The sequence below is a fragment of the Lepidochelys olivacea genome (genome assembly GCF_965140295.1).
Source record: "Lepidochelys olivacea isolate rLepOli2 genome assembly, chromosome: 27".
Classification (NCBI taxonomy): Eukaryota; Metazoa; Chordata; order Testudines; family Cheloniidae; genus Lepidochelys; species Lepidochelys olivacea.
In genome coordinates, this window is record NC_140437.1 from 15,124,167 (window position 1) to 15,141,069 (window position 16,903).

At 46.6% G+C, this 16,903-nt stretch overlaps 1 protein-coding gene across 1 annotated transcript in view; it reads right to left on the reverse strand.

The window, feature by feature from the left end:
• The window catches only part of PIP4K2B (phosphatidylinositol-5-phosphate 4-kinase type 2 beta), a 32,965-nt gene extending 16,398 nt beyond the window's left edge, over positions 1 to 16,567 (reverse strand). The window contains exons 1-3 of the mRNA XM_084615436.1: positions 16,375 to 16,567; positions 4,797 to 4,894; positions 2,332 to 2,428 (exon numbers count right to left, since the gene is read on the reverse strand). Of these exons, the coding sequence (XP_084471562.1) occupies positions 2,332 to 2,428; positions 4,797 to 4,894; positions 16,375 to 16,551 (372 nt within the window). The 5' untranslated portion in view covers positions 16,552 to 16,567. The remainder of the gene's footprint in view (positions 1 to 2,331; positions 2,429 to 4,796; positions 4,895 to 16,374) is intronic.
• Between the last annotated feature and the right edge of the window lie 336 nt (positions 16,568 to 16,903).

A 16,903-nucleotide genomic window follows, 5' to 3' on the forward strand; every position in this document is an offset into this window, starting at 1 on the left:
GTGTCCCTAAACCTCCACCTGCCAGAAGCTGGGATGGATCATGCAATAATTACCCTGTTCTGTTCATTCCCTCTGAAGCATCTGGCACCATCCACTGTCGAAAGACAGGTTACTGGGCTAGATGGACCATTGGTCTGACCCAGTGTGGCCACTCTGATGTTCTTAAAGTGCTTTAGCCAAGGACGGTAATATCATTACCCCCGTTTTAAAGAGGGGGAAACTGAGGCACATGGCAAGGAAGTGACTTGCCCAAGGTCACCCAGCAGGCCAATGGCAGAACCAGAAATAGAACGCCACTCTCCCAAGGGCCAAAACTCAAGAAAGCATGTGCACCGGAAAAACACAATGTCCGAGAGAGATAAGATGAAAGGAATATTCCATCACAAGCAACTTCCAGGAGAGATTGTGCGTGCTGCATAGTTAATCATTCAACTGTAACTGTGAAGTACTCGGCATGCTCCTTGTGTGTGCGTGTACACACACAGCTCCTCACCCTCCAACAGGATCTCTCTTTATAGTCCCCTCTGCTCCATCTCCAAAGCAGCAGATGGGCTGTCACAGCAGCTAGCGGTATGAAATGTGGTCATGGAACTGCAGCCACTGTTGATTTCTCACTGTGATGAACCATCTATTGCAGAAGAGAAGCAAAGAAAACTGTTGCTTCTGCCATAGGAAATCTGCTCTGCTCTGTGAAAACAGCCTGTGTGTGTCCATTCTGACTGGGTGTGCAATAAGGCAGCAGACTAGAAGGGAGTCTAACAAGTGTGGGGGAAGGGTATAAGGAAAGAGGCTTCTCCTGAAACATAGTTACAGAAAAAAACCTCAAAATCAAAGTTCATCAAGAGCCCTGTCATGCTCCTAAGAGGAGGGAATTGCACTTACACAGCCTTTTCCATCCAGAGATCTCAATGTGCTGTACAGACCACGTTCTACAGTTGAAGAAATTAAGGCAGAGGGGTTAAGTGACAAGCCCAAGGTCACACAGCAAGACAGTAGCAGAGTGGCAAACAGAACACAGGCACCCCGGCTCCTAGTCTCATGCTGTAACCACTCTGTCTCTCTTCTCAACATGCTTCTAATAAGGCTTACAGGACATGAAGCTATCTTGCTGTAGACACTGAGACCTGACTCTTACAGTAGAAAAATAACTGGGAAAAACCTTTAAAACAATTAACCAATGTAAGGCTAAGGAAAGGTGCTGGATTGACAGCTCTGAAGTCTGAAGGATTAAGGACAGCAAGAAAACAAGCAGCTTAGACCTCCACCATGATGCCCACTGGCAATGTGTCAACTCAAATCTGGACAGATCCATTGTACAGGGGCATTCCATTTCCACGGCCCATTCGATCTCTTGGTGATGCTGGCAACAACGGGTCAGAGCAGCACAGACATATGCTCCCCTCCGGGCCCCTGAAGTAGGAAATGAGAAACTGGATTGAGTAGCTCCCAATCCCCCGCCCTGATGAGCCCTGCGTGGTCATCCAAAGGAATAATAATGGCAGTTACACCTTTGCTTCCAATGGGGTGAGAAAACAAATCTCATTACACTAGCCTCGAAACATGCCAGAGGAGGCTGGGTGATAACTGAGAAATAATGAGAGTGAACTGTGATGATCTTTCTGAAAAATATTGCCAGGATGCCAGAAAGCATTAAGTGGGTGAAGTGCTGGGGGAGAGAGAATTTTTACAAGGCGATCATATTCGTGAAAACACAATCAAATATCAGACTTAATCAATACATTGTTCCAATGCTGCAGGTTTCAAAGAATATGTCGGTACACATCAGCGGACCACTGCTGGCCCGATGCCAACAGTTATCCACTCCTGCAGAGCTACAAAGAGAAGATGTTTTAATTACCTGACACTCATACTGCTAAAGGTCAGGCTGCCATCAAAGCCTTCCTTTTTTTAATCTGTTTTATCTAATTTAAGTAGCCTCTTATCTCCCTGCCTGTTAAGTATCTTCAGAGCCAAAAACTACAAAGAAGAAGGGAGGCTCAGTTACATCCCAGTGAGTTGCAACCACTCTGACAACCTGGTTTAAGCCAAACTGCAGGACACAATGGGCCATTCCCTTCCCTGCCCCCACCTCTGAAACAGGTTTGAATGGTCACAGCTGTGCTGTTAGGACAGGTCCCAAACACAGAGCATCTTGATAAAACCCTAGTACAAAAATAATCACTCAGTGCTTTAACTTTGTTGAAGAGGCCCCCAAACCTGCAAACACGACACGCCCCCTTTCCACTGCTGCTCTTTTAGAAACCTGCAAAACCAAACTTTGCATGAATTTCGATATTTGCAATCTCCACAAGTGGGTTTTTTCCCCCATACCTGATAATCTTGATCGTCAATCCCAAATCTTTCACGGAGGTTTCGGAACACCATCGGGCAGTACTCCTTAAATTTAAAACGGCTTGGCAAGTTTTCCCTAAGACAAACAGCAAGACGTTATTCAAGTGCAGCAAATTATTGTAGTACAATTTTCAAAGCTATTTTCCTGCTCTAAGCTCCTACCACTTTAACACTAGCCCCGGAAGTGTTTCAATTACCTATTTCTCCTCCATTCTCAGATTTGTGTTTTCCTGAATCATCATTCTGTGTGTTACCTAATAGCCTCATTCTGCAAATGCTTACCTGTACTATGCATCTGGTCGTATTAAATTCTGTAGGTTTTAGGCACTATGATAATACATAAGAAATAATAACTCATAAAAAGTTACCAGTGTATGTAAGTGTTTTCTAGGTCTGGCCCTTAGTTTGCAAGCTCTTTGGGAGAGGGTGTACTTCTTATATGGTTGTGAAGGACTGTGTAAATTCACAGTGATGTGTGCTTTTATCAATCGTTATTATCTGATCTACTCCACACTGATTAGGCCTCAACTGGAGTAGTGTGTCCAGTTCTGGGCGCTGCATTTCAAGTAATTTGTGGACAAATTGGAGAAAGGCCAGAGAAGAGCAACAAAAATGATTAAAGGTCTAGAAAACCTGACCCACGAGGGAAGATTGAAAAAATTGGGTTTGTTTAGTCTGGAGAGGAGAAGACAGAGGAGACATACAGTTTTCAAATACATAAAAGGTTGTTACAAGGTGGAGGGAGAAGAATTGTTCTTCTTAACCTCCGAGGAGAGGACAAGACGCAATGGGCTTACATTGCAGCAAGGGAGGTTTAGGTTGGACATTAGGAAAAACTTCCAAACCGTCAGAGTGGTTACGCACTGGAATAAATTGCCCAGGGAGGTTGTGGAATCTCCAATGATGGAGATTTTTAAGAGCAGGTTAGACAAACACCTGTCAAGGATGGTCTAGATAATACTTAGTCCTGCCTTGAGTGCAGGGGACTGGACTAGATGACCTCTCGAGGTCCCTTCCAGTCCTATCATTCTATGATTATGAAAGCCTAATCCAAAACCATGGTAGGATTCTATTCAAAGGCCAAAATAAAAGTCTCACACGAAAGCTCAGAGTCCACATTCCCAACTGTATTGTGGCATTTCCAATCAGAAGCACAATGCACTTCTGTTCTCAATGCTTTAGAAGCTGCATGCATCATTTTTACCCTTTTGCAGGTAAGGGAATGGAAGCGTGTAGCTGTGGAATGACTTGTTCATGGGCACAGGGAGAGTAAGTGATACAGGTCTCGTACTTCTGTTTCCGTGCCCTAACCATTGACAGCACAGCTTCCCTAATCCAGAACAAAGTTTTCAAGCAATGGACCATAGAGTCTGAGATGTGTCTACAGAAACCAGTTGGTCCCCGGAGGCTAATTTGGGCAAGTGTTATTTGTCTTTTTTGACCACATGGTAGAATGATTCTCCCCTGTCTACAAGCCCAGATTTGATGGAGAAATTCTTCCCTTTCCTCTGTTGCTTTTGTTCTGCTGAATAATTCAGATGTCCCCTGTAATACATCATGACTGTTTAAGATGAAAAGCTGGGGAACCGGTCCTCTAGTTTCAGAGCAGATCTTTGGGACTGATAAAGCAAGGTAAGGAGGAGGTCAGTTAGTGGCAAGTGCTTAACAGTCAGAAGACAAAGGAGCGTGGATGAATCTGCTCCAGTCTTGTGCCTCTTAATGCAAGATTCTCTCATGCAGCCCACCCCTCAATTGAGGCAGCATGGGAGGCTCAGAGCCAGGTAACATATTGCCACTCCCGATATCAGTTACATCTATTGTTTCTGAGCACTTCCAAACACAGGATCTTTGGTGGTCTCTGTCCGGTTCCCACGGACAAGAGTCCACATCACAAAGCCCCCCAGAGCAACTGGCTCCCTTGTCAGCAACCTCAGCAGAGAGAAAAGAACCAAAGGGGTTGTGCAGAATGGGACCCCCCCCACACACGCACTCTCCTAGAGGTGGTCTCGCTGGGGCCGGTTTGAGGCAGACAGGTCAGGCAGGGTGGGAAGAGGAGAGAGAACTTCAGCCTCGGGGTGTTGGATTAACAGCCCTCCACAAGCACTAAAACAAATTCAACCCAATCCAGCAACTACACATCTGTGATTACAGCGATAGCTTTTCCTTATCACAGCACATCTGCATGACCATTCTTCCTGCCACTGAAGTGACCAAGGCCAAACCACAAGGTAGCGTGGCACAGGCCGTCACAATACCCACTTCCCTGCTTGGCGGGTTTGGCATGTCACGTAGGGGAGCATATTTCAAATCATGACAGATTCTCTCTTTACAACCAGGCATGGAAACATCTGAACTGGTCACTACCAATCCTCAGGGAGAGCGGAAACTCTTTACAGACAGAATGAGCAGTGAGGGGTGAGAGAGGTGAAACCACACCTACTTACTTGTTGAAAAGATGATTGTCCACCTTAATCTTACTGTAGGCTTTAAAGTCATCTGGCATTAACATGACAGGGACAGGAACATTGCTTAGTTCATTGATCTGTAAGAGAAAGGAAAACCAACAAGACTCAGAACTTGAATCATGATCTCCTGTCATCATCAGTGGGTTTACTGGTGATCCCAGAAAGCTATGGGTGTTGTTGAATACTTGCTAGAAACTGATTTGGAAGCGATACAGTTCACTCAACTTTTAGAGCATATTTCTGTGCTGAACAGATCTGGGAAAGTGCTGTGGTTTCAAGTTTAAAAGGGCATTATACATACTTGCCAGTGACGTGGCAAGTACGTTTCCAGCCAACCTCTGCTCTGCATTATTCTAAGGCAGCTACAATTTGTTAACCTTCTATTGATCACCCATGATAGGATTCGAGAACAAAGACTTAACCATGTACTGCAAGGCATCACTCAGATTTTCTATTTTTACACTCCTCTCTCTTTAGGTCAAAAGCTGCACTGGCAACAAACTCCAAGGCTAGTTTTCACTGTTATAAATAATGGATTGGACAGTGACAGAGGTTCTGGACTGCTTCTCTCTAGCCAATACAGCTGTCTCAGCGATACCGGCTCCTTCCTTGGCTGTCTGTTGTAGTTCTTATCCCACACTCCCCCAAAGGATGAATCACTCCAGTGGCTCTCTGTGATTCTCTGTTCACGTGTGGCAACCACAGGAATATATGGAAACAGGCAATTGGGTATTCAGCTGCCACGCTGCAGAACAGCGACTTTTGAGAAAGCCATGTATGAACATTCAACCTGTTGCACCATGGGCTGAAACAGCCTGTGATAAAACAACGGGAAGGCTACATGTGGTTATAATATGCTAAGTGAACCAACTTGATACGAAATATCAAAGCGTGATTGTCCCCAGTGACGCATTGAAATATTCTTCGCAAGCATGGCTCGCTAAGCAATGCCCTCCATTTCAGCTTTACCTAAACCCCAAAGTTTGTTCAGACTAAGACAAGTCCAATCGTTATTCGTTAATTTGGAATTCACAGCGGCCACATCAGTCCCAACTCACTGATCTGGTATTAACACCGTGGATTTACAAAATAATTCCACCGCAATTCAATTATCTTTGTTATTTTAAAATGTGCCAGCTCCAATCCGGTAATACTTGAAGAGAAGCAGCCGCCTGCCCTTGTAGTTAAGGCAGTGGGCTGGGAGTAAGGAGACCTGGGTTCTGATCCTGACTTTCAGAATCCTTGGATAAGTCACTGAACCTCATGGCGCCTCAGTTTCCCCATGTGTAAAATGGGGCCGATATAGCTCTACCTCCTGGGGAGACTGCAAGGTTTAATTCATTGTTTGCAAAGACCATGGAGATCTGCTGATGGAAAGCACTAGAGATGGCCAGAGGATTATCCAAACCGTTCTAATATCTTAGCAAACAACCACTGAACAGACAAGTATTTTTCACATCTCTTTTCTCATTGTTGCCAATAAAAGAAATGCACATAAACTGAGGAATCAAACTCTGGACTGCATTTTCACGGCAACGTCAGGTGTGTTACCAAGGGAAAAGAGAACTATTAAAGAGAAAAACCCTGGGAATCAGCAATGAGGAGGAAAGTAAAAGGGCCATTGTCTGGTTAAAATTTGAAAGCAGAAGCTCTTTAAAGCACTGCCCAGTATTTACTCTGTAGCAGCATCAGGGGATGGTACCCACTTACATAAAGTGCTTTGTTGTACCATACAGATGAATGAATAAATAATGTTACATGCTGCCTATCATTTGTAAATTGCAATGGAGCGAAGAGACTGATACTCTCACTGCATTTGTTGAAAGCCTGATCCTGGACAAAGCAGATACTGAGGGCTGTGTGTAGAAGTGCAAAGTGAAAGGCGATGACCCAGGTGGGGGGTGCAGCAGACCCTCAATTCTGCGTTAATAAGAGGCGCCGCTTGCAGCTTCCAAGTTATCCTGCCTAGTAGGAGGGAACTACTAAATCGCCTCTCCTGAGACATACCCTTTTCAGCCCTTTTTTATCCTGCGCCATGGTGAGAGCTGGCAAGCCATAATCTGCTTGTTCTAGCACAGAGCTCAGAAAGGGTGACAAAGGCAGCATTACAGTGCTGTTCAGAGCCACAGAGGTATCCAAAGCCAATGGCTGCAAGGAAAAGTGTATGTATGAACTGCTCCCTGACGGGAGGCAAAAAGATTTCAGCCTGACCTTTGCCTACTCCTGGCTCTCCGCAGTGGCTTTACCTGGTACAGCCCTTTCGACTGACAGGTGTGATTTGCACTGAGGCTACTCCAACGCTCATTCAAAGCACACCCTGCCCCACAGAACAGCGCCTCAGCGTCAACGTCTAAGGGAAGAGTCCTTCGCTGGCAGCCTCCTCCCCAAGCCAGCTGCACTCACTGGACGCCGCCACCAGCTTTTGGATACCGAGTTGAGGGTCAGCAGAGAACAGCCATTACACATGAACGGGGTGTGATTTTAAATTTATTATTTAAAACTGGATCACAGCTCAACTCTTCATGAGTGCCAGGCATAGCCCGGCACCACATCTAAAGCCAGTGGAATGATGTGATCAGACATTTAGACACTGCAAAAAGAAAAGGAGGACTTGTGGCACCCTAGAGACTAACAAATTTATTTGAGCATGAGCTTTCGTGAGCTACAGCTCACTTCATCGGATGTTGTAGCTCACGAAAGCTCATGCTCAAATAAATTGGTTAGTCTCTAAGGTGCCACAAGTCCTCCTTTTCTTTTTGCAAATACAGACTAACACGGCTGCTACTCTGAAACCTGTCTTTATAAAGAGTTACTTATGCTTCATAGCTCCCTTGAAAGGAGGGCATTACAATCCCATACTGAACGTGGGAAGTGACTTGCCCTGAGATGACAGGGCCACCAGAGGATCATTACCTTACGAAGTGATCAACAGAATAAAGAGCTGAACAGGTGTTTCTAGTCCCTGCTGTTCACAAGCTATTTGCCTCTGAAAGTATGTCAGGTCTCCACTGGTCCCTCATTCTTGGCACCAGTCCAGGATTGAATATAGCAAATCCCAGACCTTCGAGTAGTGTAACCCGCACACCTTGTTACTATAACAGATAGCTGCCATATTTTACATCCTTTTTTAGGATTTGAAGGACAGGAAAAAAACCTATTGCCCTCACATTGCCTTTGAAAGCTCAAGTCAGAACCATTACTACTGGTTTTCAGTGCATCCATCTTTTCCTACCAAGTCACAAGAACGTAAGAGCTGACCTACTGGGTCAGATCAAGGTCCATCTTGCCCAAGATCCTGTCTCTGGCAGTGGCCTGCACCAAAGCTTCTGGGGGAGTGTATAGAACAGGGCAACTATAGAGCGATCCACCCAGTCTTCCACTCCCAGCTTCTGGCAGTCAGAGGTTTAGGGTCACCTTGAGCACAGACTTGCACCCCTGACCATCCTGGCTAATAGCCATTGAACTCTAAAAGTCCCCCCCAAAAAGACCAACCAACCATGTGTCTTCCAAAGGGCCTGTTAAGCATAGTCCTCTTAGAGGAGTGAGACACTAGATGTTAAATATTGACCAAATAAAAGTGGAACTACAAAGGCATGCTACAGTACGTACGTATTTATACTGCTCTCATCGCCATAGTACCTGAGTGCCTTCCAACAGCGCATTAAACAAGGTGACTAACATCTGTCATGTCTGTTCTCTCATCCGCTCCCCAGGGAGAGGAGCGTGTGCAGACGCACGTTACTATGAATTTGTGTCACAGAAAGCAAAATCAAAGAACTGTGCACTTGGCACAGAAGGTGGCGAGGTTTGTGATGGTCCCTGGCTCCTGGGGCAGTTCATTCTAGTGTGTTGGGCCAGCCCCCGAGAAAGTTGTCTCCTGCACAGATGAGCTTTACCCTTATTGTAGAAACTCCCTTTGTGCCAGAGGAGTGAAGTTATCAGCTACAGTCTTTATCTCACAGTTTTAGGTGATCTTTTAGATGTCTCCTGGGCCCAGGAGTCAAGAACCAAAACTTTGAACCTGACTCAATATTCTGTGGGAAGCCAGTGGAGAGAGAAGGGAACAGATTTGATGTGTTGGCTGTAGCATGGCGTCCCTAACCTGTTTGCCAGAAGCTGGGAACGGGTGACAGGGGATGGATCACTTGATGATTCCCTGTTCTGTTCATTCCCTCTGGGGCATCTGGCACTGGCCACTGTCAGAAGACAGGACACTGCGCTAGATGGACCTTTGGTCTGACCTGGTATGGCCATTCTTATGTTCGCTAAAGAGACACTGGGATTCACCTTTCAGTCAGTGCATTTGCTGACTAATCTAATCCCATCCGTTTACATTATAGCTACTGTCCTAGACCATAAGCACTCAGGGCAGGGATGTCTTCATATCCGTTTGTAAAATGCCTGGCACACTGTTGGCCCTCTACAAGTTGTTTCCCACCATTCTCCTCCCCTCATCTCCTCCCACCAAAAAGACCTTTTAGAAGAAATCTGTTCTTGGGCAGTCTTGAAAAATAAATGGTCACTTTACATGGCCCATTATGCCTTTTTAAATTGCCATTGAACTTTCTATTCCCATTCCAGGCAAGACCACAGCAAAGTAAAGACTCAAATGGGACACTCAACGCCCCCAGCCCTGTCAGTAAAGGAGTGCCAGTAAGAGGGGCATACCCTGCTGCTGCTGCTGCCCATTCTGTACCTGGTCTGTTGTATTTTTGCCAGGGTTTAGTCAATCTGGCATCAATCCCCTTCCCCAGAATCCTATTGTAAATTCAGATTTAAATAGGATGACACATGCCAGTCATCATCATGATCAATTTAAAACAAAACCCATCAGATACATGAGAATCTGGAGGGCAGATTATAGAATTTAGCAGCAGGTCACACTTTAGATCGAACTATTTGACAATGTCTCAGACGGAAAAGTCACCGCAACAAGGAGCAAATGCTTCTGGTTTCACCTGAGTGCAAGCACAATACCACCAACTAGGACATGCAATATCCTCCTTTGTACAAGATAAAATAAAAATGGCTTGTATTGCTCTGTAAATACACAAGCGGGGCAAGCGGGGGTATTCTTTAGTGCCTTGAATTCTTGGACAGCAGTAATCAATAGGATTCTAGGTTTATTTGCAGTGGGTAATTCATCCTTATTAGCAAGGGTGATTTCTTATTGAATAAGACACATCAATATTCTGTGCAGTTCAGAGCCAGCTGTTCTCAGGATAAACAGGAAAAGCATAATTTCATTTCAAAACCTGATTCTAGCCTCAAAGTGGCAATTACCATTAGTAAATTGATGGGACAACACAATTTGTTTACAAACAAGATCCAACTGACAGAGTATCCAAGTCTATTCTCCAGGATTCTTTAGAGCAGGAATTTTCTCAGAAAATAAAAATACTTTGTTCCCCTCTAGTGCCTTTCAGCCAGGGAACGCAAACTGCTTTGCAAGCATTAATCAAGCTCCACGACACCCTCATGAGGTAGGTAAAGGATAGATGTAGGGATCGCTTTCATCAGCGCTGAGATTTGACCGCATCTGGAGCAGAATACAACCACTCAACAGAAGACTGTAATACAGTGCAATGGTTTAGGACAGAAAGTGAAGAAGAATACTGTACACAATTGAAACCCTAAGTGTGGGTTGGTTTGAGAAAATAAGAGTTTTTGTGAACTGAAGTGTGATTAATTAGACTGATTATGCCATGGAACTCTTCGTAACCATTAGCAGTAAGTTTTGGTTCTGCAGCTCATCCCAGAGATGGAACCTCCTACAGGAAAACAGCCCCGAGCACCAACCTTGGATATTATTTCATTACTGATTAAGGGACGAGCATCTCCTAGTAACACTGAACATACCTCATCCCAAAGCACCTCAGAGATCTCCACTGACCTGGCCCAACCTTGAATAGCTTGTGAGCTGTGATGGAATCACAGCCCAGTGTGCTAAGGTTGTAGGCCATGAGATCACCCAGTCCAGTTTTTCTGATGTAACTTAGGTACTTATATGGCCCCGATCAGAGAAGCTGTCTCACAGTCTTTAACGTATTTATCCTCTCAAGCCCCCTGTGAAACAGGTAAGAGCTATTATTTCCATTTTTATAGATGGAGAACTGAAGTACAGAAAAACTAAGTGACTTACCAAAGGTCACAAAGTCAATCTGTGGCAGAGTGAGGAACGGAACCATGGTCAGTATCCAGCCCACTGGACTATTTCTCCCCTCATTATCTCAAGAGAAGGTTACAAAATACATTCTGTTGCAACTTGGGGTCACAGTATGGCAAAGGTCGTTGATGCTGGTTACCAATCCTGTTGCCATACACGGCACTCACTAAAGGTCAATTACAGCCCCGGAAGAAACCATCAACATTAGGGATGTGACGAATAATGGCACATGGTAGGTTGAGTGCATCAGTTTAGTGGACTTCAAAACAGTATGTAGCAGATGCATCTCTGTGGCCAGAATTTATATAGCACACCAAAAATAACGTATGCTGCAAATCCCAGTTTTACTATTTGGAATGAATACCAAATAGCTGCCTTCTGTACTGGCTGAGCACAAAATCCCAATAATCCTGTGAGATTGGGTGGTGCTTCATTCAATAAATGGAGATTCAAGAAGAGAGAATGCTGCCATTAGCAAGATCCACAGAGACAGCATCACAAATATACAGATTTAAATGGCGGTGCACCTGCTTACACCAGATCAAAAGCCAGCCCTTTGTTCCCACCAAACACCACAGATCTACAGCTACCATCTCACTGAACAAAGGCTAACTTGATCCGCACAGACATGGCTGTCTGTTCAACATGTAGAAACAGGGAGAGACACTCACCACCACTGGCAAACACTAGAATCCTGTCATCTGGTATAACCAATACCTTACAGTGAGAACTATGGTCTCACCACTTGTACAGAACACTGCTGATTCATGAAGTGTAGCTATCCCCTCCAAGAATGTCATCACAATTCAACATTTTCACCCCCCATCTTGGTGTTCCCTCCTCCACCCCTTACACAAACACTTTCAATCAGGTCACCTTCCTCTGTAGCATAGGGCACGGGTCACTTACTGGTGGATTCTCTGCTCCTTGAAGTCTTTAAACCACAATTTGAGGACTTCAATAGCTCATAGGTGAGAGGTTTTTCGGAGGAGTGGGTGGGTGAAATTCTGTGGCCTGCGTTGTGCAGGAGGTCAGACTAGATGATCATAATGGTCCCTTCTGACCTAAATATCTATGAAAAGGTTATGAAGTGATATGCAGGAGGGACACTAAATGTACAGCCAGCAATGAGAAGTCTGAATCTTCTGTTCTCCCCGAAAAGCCACGACAAGCCCACAAAGGATGCCATCTTTAAAATGGTTTAATTCTTCAATGCAACTCATGAGCCATTCACAAATGGGACTCAATCTTTCTGGCTCACTCTTTTTCTCCTATTTGCACAACTTTACACACTTTTTGGAGGGGTGGGGAGGAAGGAAGGCAAGAACAAGCTTCCTCCCCCCCCACTGCAGATTCAGCTGCCAACAATCATTATTGTTGGTCCTGTCTACACAGGGCCACAAAGTATCAAAATACAGTCAAAAACCAGTTCAGACCCACTCAATTTAAATTTGGTTTAGCACAGTCAGTATGGATGAAGACAGACAGTGTTAAAGCGAGTTATAGCCTGAACTGATGTAAAAAATAACTCCCAATCTGCACGCACTAATATCTCCACACACGTCATCTACTTTTGCCCACCATCCACTGTGTTTGCATCAGCTGCTAGTAAGCCTGTTTAACCACAAGGGAGGCCTAGCTGTTACCAGAATAAATTAATGGACCCCAGGGTGTATCTTTACAAAACAAGCAGACAGATTGCATAAAATGGTTGTTTGTCTGATTTGTCCATGGAACAGTTTGGCCCAACTAAAACTATTTTTGACACAACCCTCACAATCACGATTGTACCAACATATTCTGGCACTCCCAAAGGGTTTATCCAATAGGGACATGTATTCTATAGCTCTCAAGTTCATCCTTTGCAGCAAAATGGGCTCCAGAATGTAAGCTTCTAAAAAAAAATGTCTCTAGCCCTTACAGTTGCAAAGATAACCTTGAAAATATACTTAAACTTTAGAGAGCACACAGCCTGAATAGGAGGGGTGAGGTGTGACCCACCTGATTCATCTCAAGAAGCAGTTAACTCTGAAACCTACAGACAGCAGTGACATTGCCAACACCGTGAACTCTCACTGCTGACTACTGAAGCAAACCTTCAGTCATTTTTTTTATTCCACAGTTACAAAATAGATGCCACAGGGCTACTGGAACAATATTATTCATTTTTATGTTTCATAAAAACCTCTTAAAAAAAACATTTGGAGTTGTTGCAGAATTTTCTCTCCAGTGCCTCAGAGACCATGGCCCTTGGAGCAGAAGTCAGATTCTGCTTGCCATATTATGGGGCCTTGCCTATGAGCAGGAGCTTCTGGTACATTTTCAGGCGAGAGACAATGCACCGTAGGGTGGAATTAAGAAGATTGGCGGGGCTAGTACAGCTGCAAAGCTTGTGGCTTCCTGTTCACACTGGCTGGTTTCAGCAGAATCTGAGACAGCGTGCCAACCAGTACCACCAGTGCCCAGTACGGCATCCTGGACAATTGCTGTGCTTGGATGCAAGCCTAGTACATTGGAATACTAGGTCTGTTCCGATAACTTTGGATAGGAAGATAGGACTCCACACACGACCTATAACTTCCTGGGGACAATCCCTTCAGATTTCTAACCAAGCCTTTGGAACAACCAAAGGAGAGACTGGGTTGCAGACAATCCTTCCTACATATTATACCATGCCCAGTTCAGGCTGGGACAGGGCTTTGGAACTTGAGGTAGAACTGTGGCATAAATACACTGGCAGTGGACGTGATCAGTAAAACATAACTATATGCCTCACTATCTAGTTTCAGGCCTTTGACTTAAGGAGCTCTCAGTAAGCACATGGACCAATTGGGCAACCATGCACTAGGCAGTGACAAGACTCTCTCAAAGCATTACCCTCACTCCAGTTTCTGTAATTTGTCATCCTAAGAGCTGGGCAGACTTCTTTTCTAATTGTAAAGTAGAAAAGGTGCTTTCCTGTCAATATTTGTTCAGGGTTGGCCAATTACGCACAGGTTCGACAGTTCTTTTTCATTTGCAATGAGCCTTGTTCACAGACAGTTGCTGTATGATAAGAATTGGCCTAATCTATTTGTTTGCAGCACATAAGTGATTCCACCTCATATACAAATAACTCTGTGATGCCCTACTCCGAGGACTCCTCAAACACAGGCTTGCATGACCAACTGCTCGTTAGTAAAGCAAATAAAAATAATTTAGACTATGATCTGCTTTACACAATGGTGGAGCTGGGCTCCAACTCTTTTAGCTTCACCTAAATGCCTTCTCAGCAACAAGGCCAGTCGCAACAGAGTAAAATCAAAAATAATTGCCAATTCATTAGGAAATCACAGATATTTGTCAGAGGGTGGGGGGGGGGTCACAACTGATGTTTTCTAAACCCTTTTCTGGCTCTACAGAATGCAGCTTTGCAATTTCTGGCAGCAGTTTCATTATGATATATGTTTGATATAATCACGTTATTAGCTTGGTGTTCGCACCAAACTTTCGCCTTGCCTCCCGTTCTCTGAGTAAATTCTTCACAGCCAACTGTTCTGAGCCTTAATAGATTCCATTGCAACGTAACAATTCAAGGTTTGAAAAATTTTCCAAATTCGTACCAGCCAACGGCCAATAAAAAAGGGACCAGGGCCACCAAGAAGTTCCAAGTGGCAACTGCTCCAGTGACTATGAGGCAGCAAGTGAAACTGACAAGAATCTTTGTTAATTTCACTGCTTCTGAAGGGGTTGCTAATGACAGCAGTGAAGCTGACAGAAGTCTTGTTAATTTCATTAGATTGCTTCTTGGCAAAGTTCTGAGCAGCAGCAGAAACTCCTGAGCATCTTTTGACTCAGGAAGACAACATGCATCGGGTCATATTTGCGAGGTTTTATTCACCACCATATGGGCTAGAAAGCTTTATTAATAATAATAATCAGCAAATCAAGTTCTGCAGGAATGGATGGCTTAGGCCCTTTCACTCCATGAGAAGGAATAATGTTTTCCCAGCCCTGAAAAGGAGTACATTAAATTTGAAGTGAGGACGGGAGGAGAGAAAGGTTTCTGGATTTCCATGATCACAAGATTATACTAGGATGATGGATTTCAGATCTTTAACTGCTGCCATGGCAGTTTACCTGCCACAGCCATGAGGCAGTCATTTCCAATCCATCCCATCCCATCCGGGTAGATGAGGAGAATGGTGCAAGATTTTGGGTGCAATCACAGAAGCTGAAGGAAGAAGTTTACTGAGTAAGGTATGAAGCTGTCAGAAGCAGGATCCAAAGAAGACTGTGACAGGTAAGGAGCTCAGAGTGCTTCAGAGATATTCATATCAACCCCTCCAGCTTCCACCTGAGGTAGGTGTCACTACATCCTCCATGGGAAATCTATGGCCCCCAATGCCCTGGGACATGGCCCCCAGATTGTCAATATCCAGCACGGGCTCCAAAGTTTGGGGTGAGGGTTTCCACGGCAAGAATGAATGGGAACAAGATCCTGGCATCTCCTCCTTGTGCATCTGACCCTACCATGAGGATGCTAAGGCTGGCTCTGTGGTTTCCTAGCATTAGGGGAATCTCCAATATGTGTGGGAGGGGAGGGGCCAAGAGTCCTTCCTGGCTAACCACACTACAGTAGATTCCCACACAGGGATGTAGAGGGTTACGAGGATCTTCGGGAATGGGAGGGCCGGAGAGACAGAGTCTCCCAAGATCTCACCATGTAGCTGGGCTCTCACAGAGAGGATGGGGATCCCAGGGTGATGCAGGGGGGCCCTCTGGGGTTTTTCCACCATGTTGCTACCCCCCTAAGCAGGACCTCCTGGTTCCAAGGAGATGGGGGGGGCCCTGTCATTGGGCTGAGAGGTATCAGAGCCCTGAGGGGATGGGGAAACAACTGGGGACGGGCTCCGAGACCCGAGTCATAAGTGCCCAAGGAAAGGGGGGGGCGGAGGGTTCCTGGGGTGCAGGTACCTGAGGGGCAAGGGGTGGGAGTGTCCAGGGTGGGGGGCCTGATCCCAGGGGATGGAAGACGTCCCGGAGGCAGAGAGGTGCTTGGGGTCCCTTCACCATGGGGTTGTCCCCCAGCATGAGGGACGCTGAGAGCCCCGGGATCAGGGTGCCCTGGGGAAGGGGGAGTACCCTCAGAGGAATGGGGAAAAGCCCCCCGACCGCCATAGTAGGGTCTCCTCACCATATTGTTGCCCCCCACCCCGTGAGGGAACTGTGGGGAGGGCCCGGGGGGGGGCTGTGGTCTCCTCACTGGGGGGGGGTCCCCAAGGGAATGGATGGGGGCCCCGATCCCGAGATCTCCTCCCGTGCGGCTCCCCCCCAACGAGCGCGGGCTCGGAGGCCCAGGGGTCCCGCGGTGGGGGGGGGGGGAGGGCCCCGATCCCGGGCTCGCCTCACCGTGTGGTTGGCCCCCCACATGAGGACGCTGAGCAGCGGCTCCGAGGCCCGGAACAGCTTCACCTTCTGACACACGAAGTGCTTCTTCTTGGTCTTGGTCTTGCTGGCGCTGAGCGCGGCCCCCAGCGCCGCCCCGGCGCCCCCCGCCGACGAGCCCCCGGCGCAGTTCGAGGCCATGGCGGATCCGCCCCCCTCCCCCTTCCCTAGCAGCGCCTCCGCATGGTTCCGCCCCGGCCCGTTACACGCCCCCCCCTCACCCCCAAACAGTGGTTCCGCCCGAACCCCTACACCCTCCGCCCGATGGAGCCGTCCGCCCCCGCCAGCTCGCTCCGGCCCGTTCGCGTCTTCCTCCCCCCACAATGGTGCCGTCCGCCCCGCTGGCTGCCCCTCCTGCCCGTCCCTGCAGTGGTTCGCTCCACCGCGAAGGAGGAGCCGCTCCGGCCGGCCGAGCCCGCTCCGGCTCCTGCACTGAGGAGGCGCCAAGATGGCGGAGGTCTGAGGAGGAGGGGAGTGGGATGTACCATTCCCC